The sequence below is a fragment of the Acanthochromis polyacanthus genome, chromosome 12 (assembly GCF_021347895.1).
Source record: "Acanthochromis polyacanthus isolate Apoly-LR-REF ecotype Palm Island chromosome 12, KAUST_Apoly_ChrSc, whole genome shotgun sequence".
NCBI classification, from domain to species: domain Eukaryota; kingdom Metazoa; phylum Chordata; class Actinopteri; family Pomacentridae; genus Acanthochromis; species Acanthochromis polyacanthus.
In genome coordinates, this window is record NC_067124.1 from 39,751,633 (window position 1) to 39,775,603 (window position 23,971).

At 34.9% G+C, this 23,971-nt stretch overlaps 1 protein-coding gene across 1 annotated transcript; it reads right to left on the reverse strand.

Moving 5' to 3' along the window:
* Nucleotides 1-9,475: 9,475 nt before the first annotated feature.
* On the reverse strand, nt 9,476-22,435 carry sbk3 (SH3 domain binding kinase family, member 3). The gene is made up of 4 exons (XM_051956723.1): nt 21,807-22,435; nt 17,708-17,855; nt 13,466-13,668; nt 9,476-10,376 (listed from the first exon to the last, which is right to left on the reverse strand). The coding sequence occupies exons 1-4, from the start codon at nt 21,810-21,812 to the stop codon at nt 9,672-9,674; spliced, it is 1,062 nt and encodes a 353-aa protein (XP_051812683.1). The 5' UTR covers nt 21,813-22,435; the 3' UTR covers nt 9,476-9,671.
* Nucleotides 22,436-23,971: the final 1,536 nt, after the last annotated feature.

Below are 23,971 nucleotides of genomic sequence, written 5' to 3' on the forward strand. Positions count from 1 at the left end.
ATATATAAAGTTAAAGAGGTCCGTCTGAATACACTGTAAAATATAAAGTTAAAGAGGTCCATCTAAATACACTGCAAAAAATATAAAGAGGTCCGTCTGAATACACTGTAAAATATATAAAGTTAAAGAGGTCCGTCTGAATACACTGTAAAATATAAAGTTAAAGAGGTCCATCTAAATACACTGCAAAAAATATAAAGAGGTCCATCTAAATACACTGTAAAAAATATAAAGAGGTCCGTCTGAATACACTGTAAAAAATATAAAGTTAAAGAGGTCCGTCTGAATACACTGTAAAATATAAAGTTAAAGAGGTCCATCTAAATACACTGCAAAAAATATAAAGAGGTCCATCTAAATACACTGTAAAAAATATAAAGAGGTCCGTCTGAATACACTGTAAAAAATATGAAGTTAAAGAGGTCCGTCTGAATACACTGTAAAATATAAAGTTAAAGAGGTCCATCTAAATACACTGCAAAAAATATAAAGAGGTCCATCTAAATACACTGTAAAAAATATAAAGAGGTCCGTCTGAATACACTGTAAAAAATATAAAGTTAAAGAGGTCCGTCTGAATACACTGCAAAAAATATAAAGAGGTCCATCTAAATACACTGTAAAAAAGTACAGAGTTAAAGAGGTCCGTCTAAATACGCTGTAAAAAATATAAAGTGATCCATCTAAATACGATGTAAAATATAGAGTTAAAGAGGTCCATCTAAATACACTGTAAAAAATATAATGTTAAAGAGGTCCGTCTAAATACACTGTAAAAAATATAAAGTTAAAGAGGTCCGTCTAAATACACTGTAAAATATAAAGTTAAAGAGGTCCATCTAAATACACTGCAAAAAATATAAAGAGGTCCATCTAAATACACTGTAAAAAAGTACAGAGTTAAAGAGGTCCGTCTAAATACGCTGTAAAAAATATAAAGTGATCCATCTAAATACGATGTAAAATATAGAGTTAAAGAGGTCCGTCTAGTACACTGTAAAAAAGTACAGAGTTAAAGAGGTCCATTTAAATACGTTGTAAGAAAGTACAGACTTAAAGAGGTCCGTCTAAATACGCTGTAAAAAAGTACAGAGTTAAAGAGGTCCATCAGTCCTGTAATTTTGGACAAATTTCAAAGGATTTTAGACAAATTTTGACAAAATTTTGGCCATTTTTTCCTCATCTTGTGCAAATTTTGGATCAGGTTGGACGTATTTTAACTGATTTTAGACCAAATTTGATTCATTTTGGACAAATTTTGATTGATTTCTGACAAAATTTAAAGAATCCTAGATAATTTTAACTTGTTTTGGACAAATTTTGAGTAATTTTATACAAAATTTAAACAATTTTAGAGAAATTTTGGGTCATTTTGGACCTTCTTTTTTTGCAGTCTGAGGTGGAGCAGCCAAAGCCGCCGACAGCTTGACAGATGGATGAGAGTCAGTAAAAGAAGACGGACTGAAGCCAAGAGGCCGATCGGTCCAAACATTGTCCTGACCTGCAGAACCAGAACAGAGCAGCAGGTGAAGGAGAACATTCCAGACAGTAAACACTCCATAACGCCTCCTCGTGTTTATTAGCAGCCGTGGAAGCTGCCAGCTCCACTAGATCTTCATCTGACGCTCTCAGCTGCAGGTTTCATGAGCTTCTGATCAGGAAAAGCAGAAAGTCTCCATGCAGCTGCTTCATGGATCCTCCAGAGTCCATCAGATCCGTCCTGTTTGGTAATGAAAGGTCAGCACCAGGTGGTCAGAGAGCTGGAGCTGCAGAATCTCAGGCCTCTCTGACGGTTTAACGTTTCATTCCTGAACTCTGTTTGCTCCTCCATTAATCTGGCTCTGATATCCGTGTCTGATTTAGCAAATATCAGTCTCAGAACGCGTGACCGCAGATCTGCTGAACTTCAGAACCTCGGGGTTCTTCTGTGATGCCAACAGTTCAACTCAAATGTTGTGCAAGTTTGTCCAAACTGAACAAAGTGTTCAAAGTTGACTTAAAATGATTCCAGCTTTGTCCAAAATGACTTTAATTCTGTCCAAAACCAGATATAATTATCCAAGGTTCTTCAAATTTTGTCAAAAATAATTTCAAGTTTATCTAAAATGACTCAAAATTAGCCTAAAATCATTCAAAATTGGCCCAAAATATTCAAAATGAGTCCAAAACCATTCAAAATGAGTCTAAAATAATTCTAAATGAGTCCAAAATCATTCAAAATTGGTCCAAAATATTCAAAATGAGTCCAAAATCATTCAAAATTAGTCTAAAATCATTCAAAATTGGTCCAAAATGACTCAAATCTTGTCTAAAATTATCTAATTATGACCAAAATGACTTAAAATGTATCTACAATCTTTAACATTTGACCAAAAAATTTGTATAAAATGACTCAAACCTTGTGTAAAATCACCTAAATGTGTTTAAAGTTAATCAGAAATCAATTAAAATTTGAGAAAAAAAATGTCCAAAATTGCTTACAGTTAGTCTAAGATCCTTTACATTTTGTGTAAAAGACTCATAATTTGTCCAAAATAAGTTAAAAATGATCCAAGATTCTTCAAATTTAGTCAGAAATCAATTAAAATTCAATTAAAATTTATCCACAATGAGTCAAATCACTTAAAATATGTACAACATGATCCAAAATTTGTCAAAAATGACAGAAAAATCCAAAATGAGTCTAAAACCCTTTAAATTCAGTCTAAAACCCTTCAAATTTAGTCTAAAATCCTTCAAATTTAGTCTGAAATCCTTTAAATTTAGTCTAAAATCCTTTAAATTTAGTCTGAAACCCTTCAAATTTAGTCTAGAATCCTTTAAATTTAGTCTAGAATCCTTCAAATTTAGTCTGGAACCCTTCAAATTTAGTCCAAAATCCTTTAAATTTAGTCTAAAACCCTTCAAATTCAGTCTAGAATCCTTTAAATTTAGTCTAGAATCCTTCAAATTTAGTCTAGAATCCTTCAAATTCAGTCTGAAACCCTTCAAATTTAGTCTGAAATCCTTTAAATTTAGTCTGAAACCCTTCAAATTTAGTCTAAAATCCTTCAAATTTAGTCTGAAACCCTTCAAATTTAGTCTAAAATCCTTCAAATTTAGTCTGAAATCCTTTAAATTTAGTCTGAAACCCTTCAAATTTAGTCTGAAATCCTTTAAATTTAGTCTAAAATCCTTCAAATTTAGTCTGAAATCCTTTAAATTTAGTCTGAAATCCTTCAAATTTAGTCTAAAATCCTTCAAATTTAGTCTAGAACCCTTTAAATTTAGTCCAAAATCCTTTAAATTTAGTCTGAAACCCTTCAAATTCAGTCTGAAACCCTTCAAATTTAGTCTAAAATCCTTCAAATTTAGTCTGAAACCCTTCAAATTTAGTCTAAAATCCTTCAAATTTAGTCTGAAATCCTTTAAATTTAGTCTGAAACCCTTCAAATTTAGTCTGAAATCCTTTAAATTTAGTCTAAAATCCTTCAAATTTAGTCTGAAATCCTTTAAATTTAGTCTGAAATCCTTCAAATTTAGTCTAAAATCCTTCAAATTTAGTCTGAAATCCTTTAAATTTAGTCTGAAATCCTTTAAATTTAGTCTAAACTGACTCAGAGTTGTCCTGACTTGAACCCATCAGATCGTGTCAGAGGTGAGAACATGTGAGCAGAAATCAGTCACTCTGGTTTCCTTTTATCCTTTCATCCTTTCATCCTTTTGTTCTTGTCGTGCCGACAGCTTTTCTAAATCATTCCTCTGTTTTCTGGGAATCACTGCAGCAGCTTTGAGGAGGAACTCGTCCTGACAGATGAGACAACAGTTCCATCAGGACATGCTGATGGAGGCGATAATCTGCTGGACTGCAGGCCTGTTGGATCGGTTCTGGAGTTCTGAAATCCTCCCCGGCTCGGTTTACTGCTCCCGGTTCTGGTCCAAGTCACGGCACAAAGTCAGTGAAACGTTTGTGAGGAAGAAACCGGAGCAGCAGCTGGACTCAGCAGAGTTTACGTGTTAAACGAAGCACAGTTTAGCACAAAGCTTCACACTGTGGAGGATCTGCACCGCCTGGAACGTCTGAACTCATTATCTGTGATTATATCTGCTGCTGCACCTCGTTAGGATGCAAGAAATATCCGAAACGACTCAAAATATGTCTAAAGTCCTTAAAATTTTGATTGATATTACTCAAAAATTTTCCAAAAAAGCTACAAATTTTCAAAATTCTTCAAATTTTGTCAGAAATCAGTTAAAGTTTGTCCAAAATGACTCAAAAAAAACTAATCCAAGATGATACAAAATGAGTTCAAACGACTGAAATCCTTTCAGTTTTGTATAAAATGACCAAAAAAATTCCAAAATAAGTTTCAAATTTTCTAAGAGCCTTCAAATTTAGCCAGAAATGAATAAAAATTTGTCCAAAATGTGTCTAAAATAACTCGTCCAACACGATAAAAATGATCACATGTGAGATGCTTTGGACATGCTTTATCTAATTTTGGACAAATTTTAAATGATTTCTGACAAAATTTAAAGAATCCTGGATAATTTTACTCATTTTGGACAAAGTTAGTGATTTTATACAAATTTTAAAGGATTTTAGAAAAATTGTGAGAAATTCTTGACATTTTTTTTCTCATTTTGGACAAATGTTGGATCACGTTGGACATGTTTTAAATGATTTTACACAAAGTTTGATTAATTTTGAACAAACTTCAAAGGATTTTAGATTCTTTTTGAGTCACTTTGATCACATTTAGATAATTCTAGACAAGATTTGAATCATTTTGAGTAATTTTAGACAAACTTGAAATGATCTTGACAAAATTTGAAGAATCCTCGATAATTTTATCTGGTTTTGGACAGAATTAAAGTCATTTTAGACGCATTTGAAGTAATTAGTAAGGTGATAAAAGACTAAAGAAATTTTTCAACAACAGGTGTTGAATCCCAGTGAGGTATTAATATGAGAGTCGGTGGTTTAACGGCCCAATGAGCAGCCTCCTACCTGTGACATCACCACCTGTGACATCACCACCTGTGACTCATCATCATGTGACTCATTAGGCTTACCTGAGCAAAGGTGTGAAGAGCGGTTAAATCTTTTGGGGAGAGTTCTGAAGGCAGCTTTGTATGTTTCTGAGAGACTGTCTGAGGCCTCCCCAAGTCAGTTTGGACAAGCTTGCACAAGTTTTGAATTTAAGTAATTTTGGAACAAGTCTGAGGTATTTCTGATATATTTGTTCTCATTTTGGACAAATTTTGAGTCATTCTGGACAAATTCTAATTGATTTCTGACTAAACTTGAAGAATCTTAGGTAATTTTAACTCGTTTTGGACAAATTTTGAGTCATTCTGGATTAAATCTGAGGTGCTTTGGACACATTTGGTCCCAATTAGGACAATATTTGAGTTCTGGTAACTGAAGGACTTCTGTGGCATTAAGCTCCTGCTGTGGGGTTTGAATCTCTAATATAGGAACGCTATAACATCAGGAGCAAATCCTTTACCTACAGTAATCTGATTACTGTACAGCCTGACATTTAGTAGATGTTGCTCTGGGGAGAGCTCGGCTCTCCTCTGCTGTATCAGAAGGTTTCATAAGAAGAGCGTTTGGCGATCAGGGACATCTTTGGCGTGGGGAGGCGACAGCTGCTGCAGAACTGCATCTATAATTGGAGCGAACAATACAAGCTGATAGTGACACCGGCGGGAACTGCTTCCAAGTCAGAGAGATGTAAATCCTGGCCAACTTGCACACAGATATTCACTCTGATTTACTGGTTTTACAGTGACCTTGATGTAGATTAACAGAGCTGCTGACAGTCAGACCAAACGCTGGAGCTTCAGACTTCATCAACAACCTTTAACCGTCTGCAGATACAGAGGACCGGAAAACACAGCATTTAATGGTGTAGTTACACTGGAAAAATGCAGTGTTTAACAGTGTAGTTATACTGGAAAACACAGCGTTTAATGGTGTAGTTATACTGGAAAATACAGCGTCTAACGGTGTAGTTATACTGGAAAATACAGCGTTTAACGGTATAGTTATACTGGAAAACACAGCGTTTAACGGTGTAGTTACACTGGAAAATACAGCGTCTAACGGTGTAGTTATACTGGAAAACACAGCGTTTAACGGTGTAGTTACACTGGAAAATACAGTGTTTAACAGTGTAGTTATACTGGAAAAATACAGCATTTAACAGTGTAATTATACTGGAAAAATACAGCGTTTAACGGTGTAGTTATACTGGAAAATACAGCATTTAACGGCGTAGTTATACTGGAAAATACAGCGTTTAACAGTGTAGTTATACTGGAAAAATACAGCGTTTAACGGTGTAGTTATACTGGAAAACACAGCGTTTAACGGTGTAGTTATACTGGAAAACACAGCGTTTAACGGTGTAGTTACACTGGAAAATACAGCATTTAACAGTGTAGTTATACTGGAAAAATACAGCGTTTAACAGTGTAGTTATACTGGAAAAATACAGCGTTTAACGGTGTAGTTATACTGGAAAATACAGCGTTTAACGGTGTAGTTATACTGGAAAATACAGCATTTAACAGTGTAGTTATACTGGAAAATACAGCGTTTAACGGTGTAGTTATACTGGAAAACACAGCGTTTAACGGTGTAGTTATACTGGAAAACACAGCGTTTAACGGTGTAGTTATACTGGAAAACACAACGTTTAACGGTGTAGTTATACTGGAAAATACAGCGTTTAACGGTGTAGTTATACTGGAAAACACAGCGTTTAACGGTGTAGTTATACTGAAAATACAGCGTTTAACGGTGTAGTTATACTGGAAAATACAGCGTTTAACGGTGTAGTTATACTGGAAAACACAGCGTTTAACGGTGTAGTTACACTGGAAAATACAGCGTCTAACGGTGTAGTTATACTGGAAAACACAGCGTTTAACGGTGTAGTTACACTGGAAAATACAGTGTTTAACAGTGTAGTTATACTGGAAAAATACAGCATTTAACAGTGTAATTATACTGGAAAAATACAGCGTTTAACGGTGTAGTTATACTGGAAAATACAGCATTTAACGGCGTAGTTATACTGGAAAATACAGCGTTTAACAGTGTAGTTATACTGGAAAAATACAGCGTTTAACGGTGTAGTTATACTGGAAAACACAGCGTTTAACGGTGTAGTTATACTGGAAAACACAGCGTTTAACGGTGTAGTTACACTGGAAAATACAGCATTTAACAGTGTAGTTATACTGGAAAAATACAGCGTTTAACAGTGTAGTTATACTGGAAAAATACAGCGTTTAACGGTGTAGTTATACTGGAAAATACAGCGTTTAACGGTGTAGTTATACTGGAAAATACAGCATTTAACGGTGTAGTTATACTGGAAAAATACAGCGTTTAACGGTGTAGTTATACTGGAAAACACAGCGTTTAACGGTGTAGTTATACTGGAAAACACAGCGTTTAACGGTGTAGTTATACTGGAAAACACAACGTTTAACGGTGTAGTTATACTGGAAAATACAGCGTTTAACGGTGTAGTTATACTGGAAAACACAGCGTTTAACGGTGTAGTTATACTGAAAATACAGCGTTTAACGGTGTAGTTATACTGGAAAATACAGCGTTTAACGGTGTAGTTATACTGGAAAACACAGTGTTCAACAGTGTAATTAAACTGGAAAATACAGCTTCTAACGGTGTAGTTGCACTGTAAAACACTGCATTAACATTGTAGTTACACTGTAAAATCCAGTGTGCTGCAGTAAAGCAGCCAACCCGTGGAGGAGCTTCGTTTATTCAGCTCCAGAAGGTTAGAGCTCCTCTTCTCTTCCAGCTTCCATGGTCACCATATCATGGTTTCAATCTGGAGAGGGTCCCTGTTGGTAGCGAGCCGCTAATGTGCAGCGCTAACCCCTGCTGAGGGCCACTCCACATGCCTTTATAAATAGAGTCCAGGCCCATCTATTTACACAGCGAGCACATCATCACCTCGCTGCCACCCGCTGCACTCAGCAGGCCTCCAGAAGGAAAAGTCCGGCTGCAGCTGGAACACGGTGACCCACAATAGATCCTTTTACTGCTGCTAGCTGCACATTTCTGTCCTCTCTTCTACTGCAGCCTTCCTTCCTTCTGCTTTTATTCTCACATCAATGCTACATAAATCTGTTTTCTGCTGTGAAGGTCTGAGGATAAACCAGAATACTGGCTGACCAGTCTGTGAGGAATATTCCAGCAGGAGAACATCTAAAGAACATTGTCACGCAAGAGCATCCCCAGTAGAATAAAGTGGAAACTAGAATATCCCAAATGTCCTGAAATGTGTCCCCAGCTCCTCATATTACATCCAGAATCACTCAAAATGTGTGTGACCTTATCCAGAGCGACTCAGATTTATCTAATGAGTTAAAATGGCCAAAAGTTACGATGCATTGTCCAAAATGACTCAGAATGCATCTTTTAATGTCTTAGAAATGTCCACAACAAGTTAAAATACATCCATAAATCAGTCAATTTTGTCCAAACTGGCTCAAAGTTTGTCCACATTCAGATCAAATGTGTCCAAAGCGTCTCAGATTTGGTCCAAAATTACTTAAATTTGTACAAAATCCCTCAAACTGTGTCCAAAATGAGTAAAAATGATCCAAGATTCTTCACATTTGGTCCCAAATCATTTAGAATTTGTTCAAAATGACTCAAAGTTTCTGAAAAAGTTTCGGACGAGTTTCATTGTTGAGTCACTTAAAAGTGAAATGAAAGTTTGGAAAAATTTACGGTCGTTCTCGACAAGATTTTATTAATTTTGGACTTTTGAGGAAATTTGAGGATTTAATCTCATTTTGTAAAAGGAATTTTGAACATGTTTTCACTCATTTTGGACAAATTCTAAATGATTTCTGACAAAATTTGAAGAATCTTTGCTAATTTGAGCTCATTTTGGACTAATTTTGAGGATCCGCAGACAGATTAGAACTCGTTTTGGACAAATTTTGAGTCATTTTGGACCAGATTTGACAAGTTTCTGACAGTTTGTCTCATTTTGGACACATTTTGAGTCATTTTGTTTCTAGTTTAAAGATATTTTGGACCAAATTTAAGATGCTTTTGACATATTTTATCACCTTTTGGACAGATTTTGCGTAATTTTGGATAAATTCTAGATTAATTCTGATAAAATTTAAAGAATCTTGGATAAATTTCTCTCATTTTGGACACACTTTGAGTCAATTTGGACAAAATTTGAAAAGCCAGGGATATACTTTAACTTGATTAGGACATTTCTAACACATTTAGGATGAGCTTTGAGTCATTTTTGATGAATTTGAGGTGTTTTGGACGTGTTTTAACTCCTTTTGGGCACGTTTTGAGTCATTTTGGACTCATTTTAAAATGAATGTGAGCTTTAAACACCAGCAGAAATAGAAACAGAGGGCCGTTGCTTTAGTTTTCCTGTTTTTGTTCTCGTGTTGCTGCAAACAGAACCAGACGTTAAAGTAAACACAGCATTTTATTCAGATTTCTGTCTTCATTAGAACACAGCTGGTTGATCACGCTTCTCTTTTATTGTTTATTATTTAGGCTTTAAAACACGCTCACTCAGAAATATGTACAACGATGGAAATATTGGTAAAATATGAGAGTTCAGCACCTTGAATCGTGGGTTCTAGAGTTCTGCTGATCCAGATCATCGCTCTCCTCGGCCCTCCCTCAGCACCTCCTCCTCCACTCCTCCTCTCTCCCTCATCTTCTGGGCCTCCTTCTCGGCCTCCTCGGCCCTCCTCCTCTCCTCCAGCTCCGTCTCCATCAGCCACGGACCTCCCAGGTAGCTCAGGACCTCCTCTGGACGTCCTCTGAGTTTGGGTTCTGGGTGGAGGAGCTCCTTCAGCAGGGTGAGGACCAGAGGGCTGAGGCCTTCAAACTGGGAGGGAGGAGGGTTGTTCCTCACGTCCTGCTCCTGGTCCTGCTCCTGGTCCTCCTGGACGTCCTGCTCCCGGTAGAACCAGTCCCTGTATCTGCAGTACATGCGGTCGCTGCTGGTGCTCTCCTCCCAGGGGAAGCATCCGGTCAGCAGGCAGTAGACCAGAACCCCCAGGGCCCAGCTGTCCATGCTGGTCTCCACCGTGATCCACGTGTCCTCCGCCTCCTCGTCCTTGGCCGTCTCCACCTCCGGGGTGCAGAAGGGCGACTCGTACCAGACGGCCCGGACCGTGGTGCCGACGGCCCGGGTCAGGCCGAAGTCCCCCAGCTTCACCCAGCGGCAGGAGGCGTCGCACAGGAAGACGTTCTCCGGTTTGATGTCCCGGTGGACGAAGCCCAGAGAGTGGAGGTGGGAGACGGCGCCGCTGAGCTGAGACATCACCCTCTGGACCCGGTCCTCGTCCAGCCCCACCTGGACCAGAACCACAGGACGGTCAGAACACGCTTCATCATTTAGAACATCAGGTGGAGTCTGTCAGGACGATGCTTCATTATAGCCGTCCTGGTCAGGTTCAGTGTGGCGTCATTTTGACCATTTTAACTCTTTTTGAGTCACTTTGGACAAATTTAGAGTCATTTTAGGCAAGATTTGGGCAATTTGGGACAAATTCAAAGACATTTTTGACCATTTTAACTCTCTTTGGACAAATTTTAAGTCACTTTAGACAAATTTTGAGTCACATTAGGCAAGATTTGAACAATTTTGGACCAATATTGAGGCATTTGAGATGATTTCTGAGTCACTTTGTACAAATTTGTCATCATTTTTGACCATTTTAACACATTTTGAGTCACTTTGGACAAATTTAGAGTCATTTTAGGCAAGATTTGGGCAATTTGGGACAAATTCAAAGACATTTTTGACCATTTAACTGCTTTTGGACAAATTTTGAGGTGTTTTAGGTAAGTTTTGAGTTATTTTGGACAGTTTTAATTAATTTGGATGAAATTCAAGACTGGCACATTTTAACTCGTTTTAGACAAATGTGGAGAGGTTTTGGATGAGTTTTGAGTCATTTTTGACCATTTTAACTTTATTTATCCAAATTTTGAGTCACTTTGGACAAATTTAAAGACATTTCTGATCATTTTACTTCTTTTTGGACAAATATTGAGGTATTTTATATGAGTTTCAAATCATTTTGTACAAATTTGTTCTGATTTTTGACCATTTTGACTATTTTTGAGACTATTTTCTAGTCAAAATGTTAAATTTTAAGTCATTTTGGATGAAATTTGGGGTGTTTTGGACAATTTTATGTCACTTTGAAGACATTCTTAGTCATTCCAGACAATTTTTAAATATTTTTTTATCACTCTAATAAACTTTCATTCATTTTGGACAAAATTTGTGCTATTGGGGACAGATTTTACAGAATTTTGGTTGGTTTGGGGTCATTTTGGACAAATCTATAGTCAAGTTTGACCTTTTCTGCTCTTTCTGAGTCACTTCGAACAATGTGAGTAAAATTTTCTGGCACTTATACACATTTTTAAAAATAATTTGGACTAAATTTGGGGTGTTTTTTAAATTTTATCTCCCTTTGGAGACATTCTTTGTCATTTTGAAGTCAACTATTGAAGAATTTTGGACTCTTTCTTTAGTTTTAAGTCATTTTCGGAGCAAATTGGAGGAATTTTTGACAGTTTTTAGGGTTAGGAGTTTGGATCCTGCAGCTTTGCTAGTTTTCTTGGATTTTAATCCTTTTTAATCACGTTTTTTTCTTCCTGATGGAAGTTTTCCACCTTGAGAACTCCACTGAGTCTTTTTTGTTGAGTACAGACTCTTGACAAACAGAACGTGTGAACATGAAGTGTTCCAGCAGTTTCCAGTCAGCGGTTTGGAAACTGCTGCTTCACTTCATGTTCTCTTCTTCTTATCGGCGCTCCATTATGTTCCAGCATCACAAACAGCTGATCTGGAAGCACGAGCTGAAAAAAGATGTGGAGCAGCAGGAAAACTCCGTCTGAGGGCGTTCAGACGTTTGGATGAGCTTTTTACAACCTTAATGTTCGTCTGTAAGCCTGGAAAAGTCTCGGGTAAAATGAAGAAAACACCGAGCATGTCATTGAATTAACGATTAACGGATTCATTTTTTGGACCATTTTAACTATTTTTGGGCAAATTCAGTGTCATTTTAGGCAAATATTGAGGCGTTTTAAAAGAGTTCTGACTCATTTTGACTCAAATTTGTTCTCATTTTTGACCATATTGAGTCACTTTGGACAAATTCAGTGTCATTTTAGGCAATACTTGAGGAATTTTGGACAAATTCAAAGACATTTTTGATCATTTTAATTCTTTCTGGACAAATTTTGAGTCACTTTGGACACATTTTGAGTCATTTTAGGCATATTTTAAGGAATTTAGGACCAATTTTAACTGGTTTTGGACAAATATTGAGGCGTTTTTAGCTCTTTTGAGTCACTTTTGGACAACTTCAGAGTCATTTTCTGCAAGGTTTGAGGAATCTTGGTCAAATTCAGACAGTTTTGACCATTTTAATTCTTTTCATCCAAATTTTGAGTCACTTTAGACAAATTTTGAGTCGTTTTAGGCGTGATTTCAGGAATTTTGGACCAGTTTTAATGGGTTTTAGGCAAATTTTGAGGCATTTTAAGAGTTCTGAGTCATTTTGTGACTCAAATTTGTTGCCATTTTGACCATATTAAGTGTTTTGAGTCACTTTGGACAAATTCAGTGTCATTTTAGGCAATACTTGAGGAATTTTGGACAAATTCAAAGACATTTTTGATCATTTTAATTCTTTCTGGACAAATTTTGAGTCATTTTAGGCATATTTTAAGGAATTCTGGACCAATTTTAACTGGTTTTGGACAAATATTGAGGCGTTTTAGGTGACTTTTGAATCATTTTGTACAAATTTGTGGTCATTTTTGACCATTTAAGTCTTTCTAAGTCACCTTGGACAAATTCCGTGTCATTTTAAGTAAGGTCTGAGGAATTTTGGACAAATTTGAACTTGTTTTAGACAAATATTGAGGCATTTTAGGTTAATTAGTTCTTCTTTTAGTCATTCTAGAAAAGCTGTGAGTCATTTCATGCAAGATTTGAGGAACTGGGTGCAGATTTCTACTCATTTTGGTTGGTTTGGAGCAGTTTGGAGCAAATCTACAGTGAATTTTGAGCCTTTCTGCACTTTTTCAGTCACTTTGGACAATCTGAGTCCATTTGTACAAATCTGGAAACATTTCCAGTCACTTTTGTATGAATTTTAAATCATTTTGGACAAAATTTGAGGACCTTGGGACAGACTTCAACTAACTTTGGTTTGTTTGGAATCATTTTGGACTATTCTCTATTCAATTTTGAACTTTTTAGCCGTTTTTGAGTCACTTTGGACAAATCTGGAGACACTTCCAGTCACTTTTGCACAACTTTGAAGTTCTTTTGGAAAGGATTTGTGTAGTTGGGCACATTTTGAACATTTCTGATCTGCTGATGATCAACTTCTGTTGTAAATGAAACGATGATCTGACCTCGGACACGACGACGCCGTACAGGTCTCCGTAGAGCCCGGCCTGCTGAGCGAACACGTAGTAGGTCGGCGTGGAGAAGAAGATGCCGAGAGCTCGGGTTAGAGAAGGATGAGTGCAGAAGGACAGAGAGAGGTTGTATTCACGGAGGAAGGAGGTCAGAGAGGTCGACTGGCGAGGAAAGAACTTCAGAGCCATCGGCGTTCCTGCAGGAGGAGAAATGCAGTAAAGACTGTAAAACAGAGTCATAGCTGGAAAATATCTGTAAAAAATCCTGTTAAAATCAGTTCAGGAGACATCACCATACTGTAGCATTCTAAAACTGTAACATGTGGAAGGTTTTTATTAGTTTTGAGTCATTTTTTAATCATTTAAACTATTTTTATCCAAATTTTAAGTTACTTTGGACAAATTCAGTCATTTAAGGACAGATTTGAAGAATTTTGGACCAATTTTAACGTGTTTTGGACAAATGTTGATCCCCAAAATTGAATTTTTTTTACATGTAAATTAAATTAAAATCTACACTGTGGTTTATTTATTTACTCTCATTTTACAACAGATGTAGTTTTCTCAAATAATGGCAAATATTTGAATTTTTTTTAATTAAATTGGAGCCAAATAGTTTTTTTAAAAAAACAAAAAAAACACTGAACATCAAAATTTATTTAATTATTAATAATATATTTTATTTGTGTGTTTTCTTGGTAATATCAATTAATACGTACTTTTTATTTTATTGATTTAAAGAAATTTGCTGGTTATTATCTGTAATTTAAAAAAAACAGGGAAAGTCAACAAAATAACAAAATTGTTGAATATATTTTACTTTTTTGACAGGGCAGTGTTTTTTCTTTTTCTTAATTTTTTTTTACAGGGCAGTGTTTTTTCTTATTTTTTCTTATTTTTTTTTGACAGGGCAGTGTTTTTTTCTTATTTTTTCTCTTTTTTGACAGGGCAGTGTTTTTTCTTATTTTTTTTATTTATTTTTTTTGACAGGGCAGTGTTTTTTCTTATTTTTTCTTATTTTTTTTGACAGGGCAGTGTTTTTTTCTTATTTTTTCTCTTTTTTTGACAGGGCAGTATTTTTTCTTATTTTTTCTTTATCTTTTTTATTGACAGGGCAGTGTTTTTTCTTATTTTTTCTTTATCTTTTTTATTGACAGGGCAGTGTTTTTTCTTCTTTTTTTGACAGGGCAGTGTTATTTTTTCTTCTTTTTTTGACAGGGCAGTGTTTTTTCTTTTTTTTATTTACAGGGCAGTGTTTTTTCTTTTTCTTAATTTTTTTTTACAGGGCAGTGTTTTTTCTTATTTTTTCTTATTTTTTTTTGACAGGGCAGTGTTTTTTCTTATTTTTTCTCTTTTTTTGACAGGGCAGTGTTTTTTCTTATTTTTTCTTTTTTTTTTTGACAGGGCAGTGTTTTTTCTTATTTTTTTATTGACAGGGCAGTATTTTTCTTATTTTTTCTTTATCTTTTTTATTGACAGGGCAGTGTTTTTTCTTATTTTTTCTTTATCTTTTTTATTGACAGGGCAGTGTTTTTTTCTTATTTTTTTATTGACAGGGCAGTATTTTTTCTTATTTTTTCTTTATCTTTTTATTGACAGGGCAGTGTTTTTTCTTATTTTTTCTTTATCTTTTTTATTGACAGGGCAGTGTTTTTTTCTTCTTTTTTGACAGGGCAGTGTTATTTTTTCTTCTTTTTTTGACAGGGCAGTGTTTTTTTCTTTTTTTTATTTACAGGGCAGTGTTTTTTCTTTTTCTTAATTTTTTTTTACAGGGCAGTGTTTTTTCTTATTTTTTCTTATTTTTTTTGACAGGGCAGTGTTTTTTTCTTATTTTTTCTCTTTTTTTGACAGGGCAGTGTTTTTTCTTATTTTTTCTTTTTTTTTTTGACAGGGCAGTGTTTTTTCTTATTTTTTTATTGACAGGGCAGTGTTTTTTCTTATTTTTTCTTTATCTTTTTTATTGACAGGGCAGTGTTTTTTCTTATTTTTTTATTGACAGGGCAGTATTTTTTCTTATTTTTTCTTTATCTTTTTTATTGACAGGGCAGTGTTTTTTCTTATTTTTTCTTTATCTTTTTTATTGACAGGGCAGTGTTTTTTTCTTATTTTTTTATTGACAGGGCAGTATTTTTTCTTATTTTTTCTTTATCTTTTTTATTGACAGGGCAGTGTTTTTTCTTATTTTTTCTTTATCTTTTTTATTGACAGGGCAGTGTTTTTTTCTTCTTTTTTTGACAGGGCAGTGTTTTTTCTTCTTTTTTTGACAGGGCAGTGTTTTTTTCTTTTTTTTTATTTACAGGGCAGTGTTTTTTCTTTTTCTTAATTTTTTTTTGTACAGGGCAGTGTTTTTTCTTATTTTTTCTTATTTTTTTTTGACAGGGCAGTGTTTTTTCTTATTTTTCTCTTTTTTGACAGGGCAGTGTTTTTTCTTATTTTTTCTCTTTTTTTGACAGGGCAGTGTTTTTTCTTATTTATTTTTTTTTTTGACAGGGCAATGTTTTTTCTTATTTTTTATTGACAGGGCAGTATTTTTCTTATTTTTTCTTTTTTTTTTTTTGACAGGGCAGTGTTTTTTTCTTATTTTTTTATTGACAGGGCAGTATTTTTTCTTATTTTTCTTTATCTTTTTTATTGACAGGGCAGTGTTTTTTCTTTTTTTTTTTTTTTTTTTGACAGGGCAGTGTTTTTTCTTATTTTTTATTGACAGGGCAGTATTTTTTCTTATTTTTTCTTTATCTTTTTTATTGACAGGGCAGTGTTTTTTTCTTATTTTTTATTGACAGGGCAGTATTTTTTCTTATTTTTTCTTTATCTTTTTTATTGACAGGGCAGTGTTTTTTTCTTCTTTTTTTGACAGGGCAGTGTTTTTTTCTTCTTTTTTTGACAGGGCAGTGTTTTTTCTTTTTTTTATTTACAGGGCAGTGTTTTTTCTTTTTCTTAATTTTTTTTTTACAGGGCAGTGTTTTTTCTTATTTTTTCTTATTTTTTTTTTGACAGGGCAGTGTTTTTTTCTTATTTTTTCTCTTTTTTTGACAGGGCAGTGTTTTTTCTTATTTTTTCTCTTTTTTTGACAGGGCAGTGTTTTTTCTTTTTTTTTTTTTTTTTGACAGGGCAGTGTTTTTTCTTATTTTTTTATTGACAGGGCAGTATTTTTTCTTATTTTTTCTTTTTTTTTTCTTGACAGGGCAGTGTTTTTTTCTTATTTTTTTATTGACAGGGCAGTATTTTTCTTATTTTTTCTTTATCTTTTTTATTGACAGGGCAGTGTTTTTTTCTTATTTTTTATTGACAGGGCAGTATTTTTTCTTATTTTTCTTTATCTTTTTTATTGACAGGGCAGTGTTTTTTTCTTATTTTTTTCTCTTTTTTGACAGGGCAGTGTTTTTTCTTATTTTTTTCTTTTTCTTTTTTTGACAGGGCAGTGTTTTTTCTTATTTTTTTATTGACAGGGCAGTATTTTTTCTTATTTTTTCTTTATCTTTTTTATTGACAGGGCAGTGTTTTTTTCGTATTTTTTTCTTTAATTTTTTTTTTGACAGGGCAGTGTTTTTTCTTATTTTTTCTCTTTTTTTGACAGGGCAGTGTTTTTCCTTATTTTTTCTTCAATTTTTTTATTGACAGGGCAGTGTTGTTTTCTTATTTTTTTCTCTTTTTTTGACAGGGCAGTGTTATTTTTTCTTATTTTTCTTAATTTATTAATTTTTTGACAGGGCAGTGTTTTTTTCTTAAATTTTTTTATTGACAGGGCAGTGTTTTTTTCTTATTTTTTTCTTTTTTTGACAGCGCAGCATTTTCTTCTTTTTTTTTTTTTTTTTTTTTTTTTGACAGGACAGTGTTTTTTTCTTGTTTTTTCTTAATTTATTAATTTTTTGACAGGGCAGTGTTTTTTTCTTAATTTTTTTTTTTTGACAGGACAGTGTTTTTTTCTTGTTTTTTCTTCATGCTGTTCCGGCTGCAGGAATGTGAGCGCGGTCCGTCTCTGACACTATGAACTAATATAACTTCCCCTGTGGGACGGCAGAGTTTCACTGCAGAAACTTGATCCAGGAGAATGTGTGAGACGTTGCACCACAGCGGCAGTGACACAATAAAAACACGTCGTCCTTCGTTAGCGGGAAACCGGAGCTCCTAGATGTGCTGCTGAGGACATCCACCGTCTCAGATATTTCACGTCGGGCCGGCCGGAATGCAAACGTGTCATTTAAGACGCCCAATTAGAGCCTCACCCGGCCTCACCTCTCTTCCTGTGGACGGCCAGCATCACCTTCCCATAGGAGCCTTCACCCAGCAGCTTCAGCACCTGGAAGTGTTGGGACACCTTCAGGCTGGGCATGGACTGGGCCGACAGGAAGCAGCGCTCGTCCAGGTCCTGGGCCGCTGAAGCCTGAAGGCAGAAAGAAGGTCGTTCCAACCGTCAAACGTCAAATAATCCACGTAGAAAAGACTAAAACAGGCAGCTGTTGTGTAAATGAACAAAAACAGTTAGGAGAAAAGAATGTTTGAAAACATATGACACAAAATGAACAAAACTAGAGAGAAAACCAGAAATATGGGACTCAAAATGAGCAAATATTTTAAATAATAATTGTTTTGCATGGACTGTGTGTCTGACAACGTGCTAGTATAACCTGTTTATGATGGTTTTGTCAATTTGTGTCTAGTTTTGTTGTTTTCTGTCTTATTTTTATCATTTTGTGTCTCGTTTTTGTCATTTTTCTCATTTTATGTCATGTTTTTCTCATTTTCTGTCTCATTTTGTTGTTTTCTGTCTTGTTTTTGTCACTTTGTGTTTCGCTGTATTTTGTGTGCCGTTCCTGCATTTTTTTGTCTGTTTTTTGTCGCTTTGTCATTGTGTGTTTAATTTTTTGTCTCTTTTCGTATCGTTGGTCTCATTTTTTGGATGCTTTGTGTGTCACTTTCTCAATATTTTGTCTTGTTTTTGTTGTTTTTTTGTCCTTTTTTATCTGACTTTTGTCGTTTTGATCACACAGTAAAAACTGCTCCGGTCCACTGGAGATCAAACTGAGCTGAATGTGGAACTAAAATAAGTTTGACGCCCCTGGTCTTTACTACCTCCTGAGCTTTGTTGTTTCCCATCATGCACTTGGCAGAAGTCAGCAGAGCAGAACTGGTTCCTGATCTTTGAAGATCTTCTTCTTATCAGAACCATCAGAACATTTGGTCTCCATGTCGGTCGAAGCGTCAAACGGAGCAGCAAAGACTCTGAGATTAGCACGTCCAGCTCACAGTTTCTCCTCTGACCTTCACGTTACGTCAGCCAGCTTCAGCTGGAGTTAATTAAACAACTCGTTAAGACAACAGAGAACCTGCCGTGTTGTTTTTAATCCCAGAGAGCTGACCGTGATCTCTGACAGTTTCCAATCGACCATAAATCTGACGGCGATGAGACGGTCGACCGTCATCTGAGAAACATTCCATCGGAAGATCAGGAATGAGCTGATCTCTGATATGAGTTACTGCTGAAGAAACAAATGGATCAGATGTGCAGCCAAAAATAAGCCCGAATATTTGAGCTGCTCCACACAGCTGGAAGTTCAGCCGTGATGGATGGAAGGAGACCACGAGGATGTTCGAGAGCCAGAAAGAGCCTTAAAGAGCCCCAAAGACCTTTAAAGAGCCGGAAAGAGCCTAAAAGCGTGTAAAAGAGCCTTAAAGAGCCTTAAAGAGCTTTAAAGAGCTTTAAAAAGTTTCAAAGAGCGTGAAAGAGCCTGAAAGATCCCTAAAGAGCCTCAAAGAGCTTTAAAGAGTTTCAAAGAGCCAGAAAGAGCCTAAAAGCGTGTAAAAGAGCCTCAAACAGCCTTAAAAAAGCACTGGACTCAGGTGGTTTGGAGTCAGTGGAGTCAATTTGGACTCATCTGGAGGTATTTTCAGTCATTTTTCTGTAAATTTCAAATCATTTTGGGCAAAAATTGAGGAATTAGGGCAGATTTTAACTCCTGTTGGTTGCTTTGGAATCATTCTGGACAAATCTCTTGTCAGTTTGGACCTTTTTAACCAAATTCTTCACTCTCACGTACTATTCTATTTAAAATACCAAAGATTACACAGTTTTGCAGTGTAATGTCTTTTTTGTACCAATCTTGAGACATTTTAGGCGAGTTTTGTAGAAGTTTGTTGTCACCATTTTAACTCTTTTTGAGTCACAATCTGAGTCACTTTGGACAAATCTGGAGACATTTGCAGTCACTGTTGCACAAATTTCAAGTCATTTTGGACAAAGTTTGAGGAACTGGGGCATATTTAACTAGTTCTGGTTGGTTTGGAGTCGTTTTGGCCAAATCTGTAATCAATTTGGGCATTTTTAACCATTTTTGAGTTAATTTAGACGAATCTAGAGACATTTGCAGTCACTTAATTCTGGACAAATCCGTCTTGATTGTGTTTGCATGTTTTGACCTCCTGAAGGCTGCTATAGAAGAAAAATCTAATTCTTATTCCGAATATAAAACTGCAGTAGAGAGTTTCCAAGCAGAAATCCGTTTAATCCGCTTTTTAAAGTCGGTAACCTGTGAAAACAAAGTCAGATTCCTGAATTTAAATGTGATCCGAGCTGTTAACGGCCTGCAGTTATCACGTTGTTACGTCCTGCAGCTGCTGCTCGTCGCTCACCAGCCGACGGCAAATTAAAGCCGATATCTGAGGTTTGTCTGCAGTTTTATCCTCTCACTGTTTAGCTTCATTAATCATCACAGAATCATCCAACAGAGGTGATTATTAATGAAACCCTCCTGTAGAGCTGCTCACTAATTAAACTAATTAAAGTCCAGCAGCTTCAGACCAACATCTGCAGTAAAAACCTGCATTTATGCGTTTAATTCTTTTATGTCGACTCATCGTAGCTGATATTTAAACATAAAACAGTCTGCACCAACAGCACACCGTCATAAAAGTCATCAATTATTAAGAGCAGGTCACAAAATACGATTAAACTGTCCATTCTGATGACGTTTTGGAGACAAAAACAAAGCCTGAATCACACAAACGCCAGTTTTCAGAGAATGTTATCACTAGTTTGACACAGATTTCTATACAATATGTGGATTTTTCTCCTCGGTTTCTACGTTTTAATAGATTAAAAATGTGTTGTACATTTGAGTGAATGCTCCTAACACATAAAAATATCCTTTGTGCTTTACTGTTCAGTGCCATATGCATAAATAAAGTCTATTATTGGTAAATCTGAAAGTAACCCATTAAAACGTTTGAATAAAAACAGTTTTATCACTGTAAAAATGCTCATTTTTCAAGAAATTAACTAATAAAAGCAGTTGGATGTGTTTTTTCCTGACTATTTGTTGTTTTTTTGGATGATATGCCTTAAACTTGTGCAAAGTTTGGAATAATGTGCAATATTTATTATCATTTTCTGCTCAGTTTGCCTTTAGAATCTAATCAAAGACTGATATAAGGGTGTTAAAATGCTTTCAAAGGTTCCCTGAATGCACCTTTTCATGGGATTGTTATTTTTCTGCAATTTAAAGCAGTGTTTATACGTTTCAAAAAGAAATAAATGCTGTAATTTATTTAATTCTGGTTATAAATTCAGTGTATTATTGGTAAATCTGAGCATAATCCAGTGTAAAGTTATTAAATTTTGCAGTAAACAGTTTTAACACTATAAAAATGCAAATTTATGCAGTTTTTTGGTCTTCTTTTTATGATATTGTTATTTTTCTGCAATTTAAAGCAGTGTTTCTACATTTCAAAAGAAGGAAATACTGTAATTTATTTAATTCTGGTTATAAATTCAGTGTATTATTGGTAAATCTGAGCATAATCCAGTGTAAAGTTATTAAATTTTGCAGTAAATAGAGTTTTAAAACTATAAAAATGCAAATTTATGCAGTTTTTTGGTCTTCTCTTCATGGGATTGTTATTTTTCTGCAATTTAAAGCAGTGTTTTTACATTTCAAAAGAAGAAAATACTGTAATTTATTTAATTCTGGTTATAAATTCAGTGTATTGGTAAATCTGAGCATAATCCAGTGTAAAGTTATTAAATTTTGCAGTAAATAGAGTTTTAAAACTATAAAAATGCAAATTTATGCAGTTTTTTGGTCTTCTTTTCATGATATTGTGACTTTGACTTGTGCAAAGTCTGGTACAGTGCTTGTACATTTTAAAAGAGGATGCTGCTGTGATTTATCTAATTCTGGTTATAAATTCAGCATATTATTGCTAAATCTGAGCATAAACCATTATAAAGTAGTCAACTTTTGCAGTAAATAGAGTTTTAATTCTGTAAAAATGCAGATTTTGTGCCTTTTTTTTGCTCTTTTTCCGTGATATTTTGCTCTAAATGTGTGCTACTTACTGCCATGTTGAGCTCTGCTGGAGGATTTCTGCTCAGTTCGTCTTCAGCATCCAATCAGACCTGCTTCCTGAGGATCTGCCGTCCAGATTCTGCAGCTCTAAACTGATAATTATTAATCTATAATTAATAATCAATAATCTATGATATATATCTGAGTTGTTCCTCCTGCAGCAGCTTCATCTGCTCTGATCCAGACTGACTGTTTTCTCTGCAACTGTTCTGTTGGCAGATCCAGCCAGGAGGTATTTGAACCCTCCTCCTGGTCACATCCCAGCGTTTCCATCCCACCACGTTAACCCGTCGCTGCCCGGCTCCTCCTCCTCCTCCTCCTCCTCCTCCAGGATTCCTCCTTTAATCAGCAGCTATGCAGGAATGTCAGGAATCGTCCAACGAGCTGTAGCCCTGATCCCTGAATCTGGACGGGATTAGAGCTGCAGCCTCTGATCGTTTGGCTCCGCTGCTCTTTTCCTCCTCAGCGGTCCTTCAGCGACGTCTGGAGACGCTTTAGTCAGCAGTCAGCAATTTTGTGTTAGTAGAAACACAACAGAAACACAGAGTAGTGAAAGTCTTATGAAGCTGATATTATAAAATTAAATTAAAACTAGTTAAAAAAAATCAAAATAGAATAAAAAACATGAGATAAAATAAAAATAAAAACAGTTTAAAAATAACTAAAATAAAATTAAATTAAAATGAAAAATAAAATAGAGTATAATAAAAATGAGATAAAATGAAAAAAGAAATGGTTTAAAAATGAAATAAATAAATTCTTATTTTGTGAGTTCCCTTCATACAACTGAAATAAAAAAATGAAATGGAATATAATAAATATAAGAAATAAAAATAGTTTAAAATGATAAATAAAATAAATGTAAAAAATAAATTCTTATTTTCTGAGTTCCTTTCACATAATTGAAATAACAAATGAAATAATATGAAATAAAATAGAATGTAGTAAATAATAAAAATCAGATCAAATAAAAATAAGTAAATAAAATAAATTTGTGAGTTCCCTTCACAGAACTGAAATAATGAATAAAATAAAATAAAATAAAAATAAGATAGAAAAACAGTAAAACTAAATGAATAAATTAAAAATTAAATTAAGTTAAAAAAATAATTCTTTGTGTAAATTCAGTTTTATTTCAACATTTACCCCCAGCGGCACACTTTAAAAACAAAACACTTATAACAGCTTTTAAATGTATTTTTAAAAACATTTCACTGCTATTTTACAGATCTTCCCTGTTTTGTGAAATTACAGAAATTTCTTGTAAACTCACAGAAAGAAAAACTAATTTACTGTAAAAATTAACTGTAAAAAAGAGGCCAAAACTGTAAATAATCTCCACATCATAAAACTTATAAATACACTATTTTTACTCTAATTACATTGTCAAAAATATATGTTTGCCTTTATGTCGCCTCTAAAAGAAAAAAAACATTCTAATACAAAAGCTCAAAGTTCTGTTTTACATTTTTGGAAATTAAAATTTAACATCTTTTCCAATAATAAAAAGATGTTTTAATTTTGTTTAAATCTTTTTTTCAAAAATAAAAAGATGCTTTTTAAAAAAATTTTTTCCAAGAACAAAAACATTTTTTTATTCTTCGATAAAGTTTGTATTGTGCCTAAAGAATAAAAACATGTTTTATTCTTTAAAAAAGTGTTTGTTGTAATCAAAGAATTAATTCATTACTTTATTCTAAAACAAGAGCAGCATGGGTTTTCAATAAAGGGGTAAACAATGAGACAACACGTAATATCAGAGCAAAAAGTGAAGGTATAATATAATATAACGTGGTAAAAATGTGGAGAACATCCAGAATGTTTGGTGGTGTGAACGGAGTCAGATTGCTGCTCTGCTGGATCAGACTGTGATGATGTTTTCATGTGATTAGTGACATGAAGAACAGCTGAGAGCCTCCAGAGCAGCTTGTTGTCTACGTGCTGCTTCCTGCTGAACTTTCCTCCTCCTCTTTCCATCCAGACCTCCACTACCACTCACTACTGAACCGTTACGTAACACAAACAGCGGCTGCTTTCACAACGGAGCTCGGGTTTCTCTCACCAGCCATGTTTGTGCTGAAGGCGTCCCTGCTGTGACGACCGGCTTCAGGAACACCGACTCTCATCGCTCCGCTGCCAGAGCTCCATCACCTCC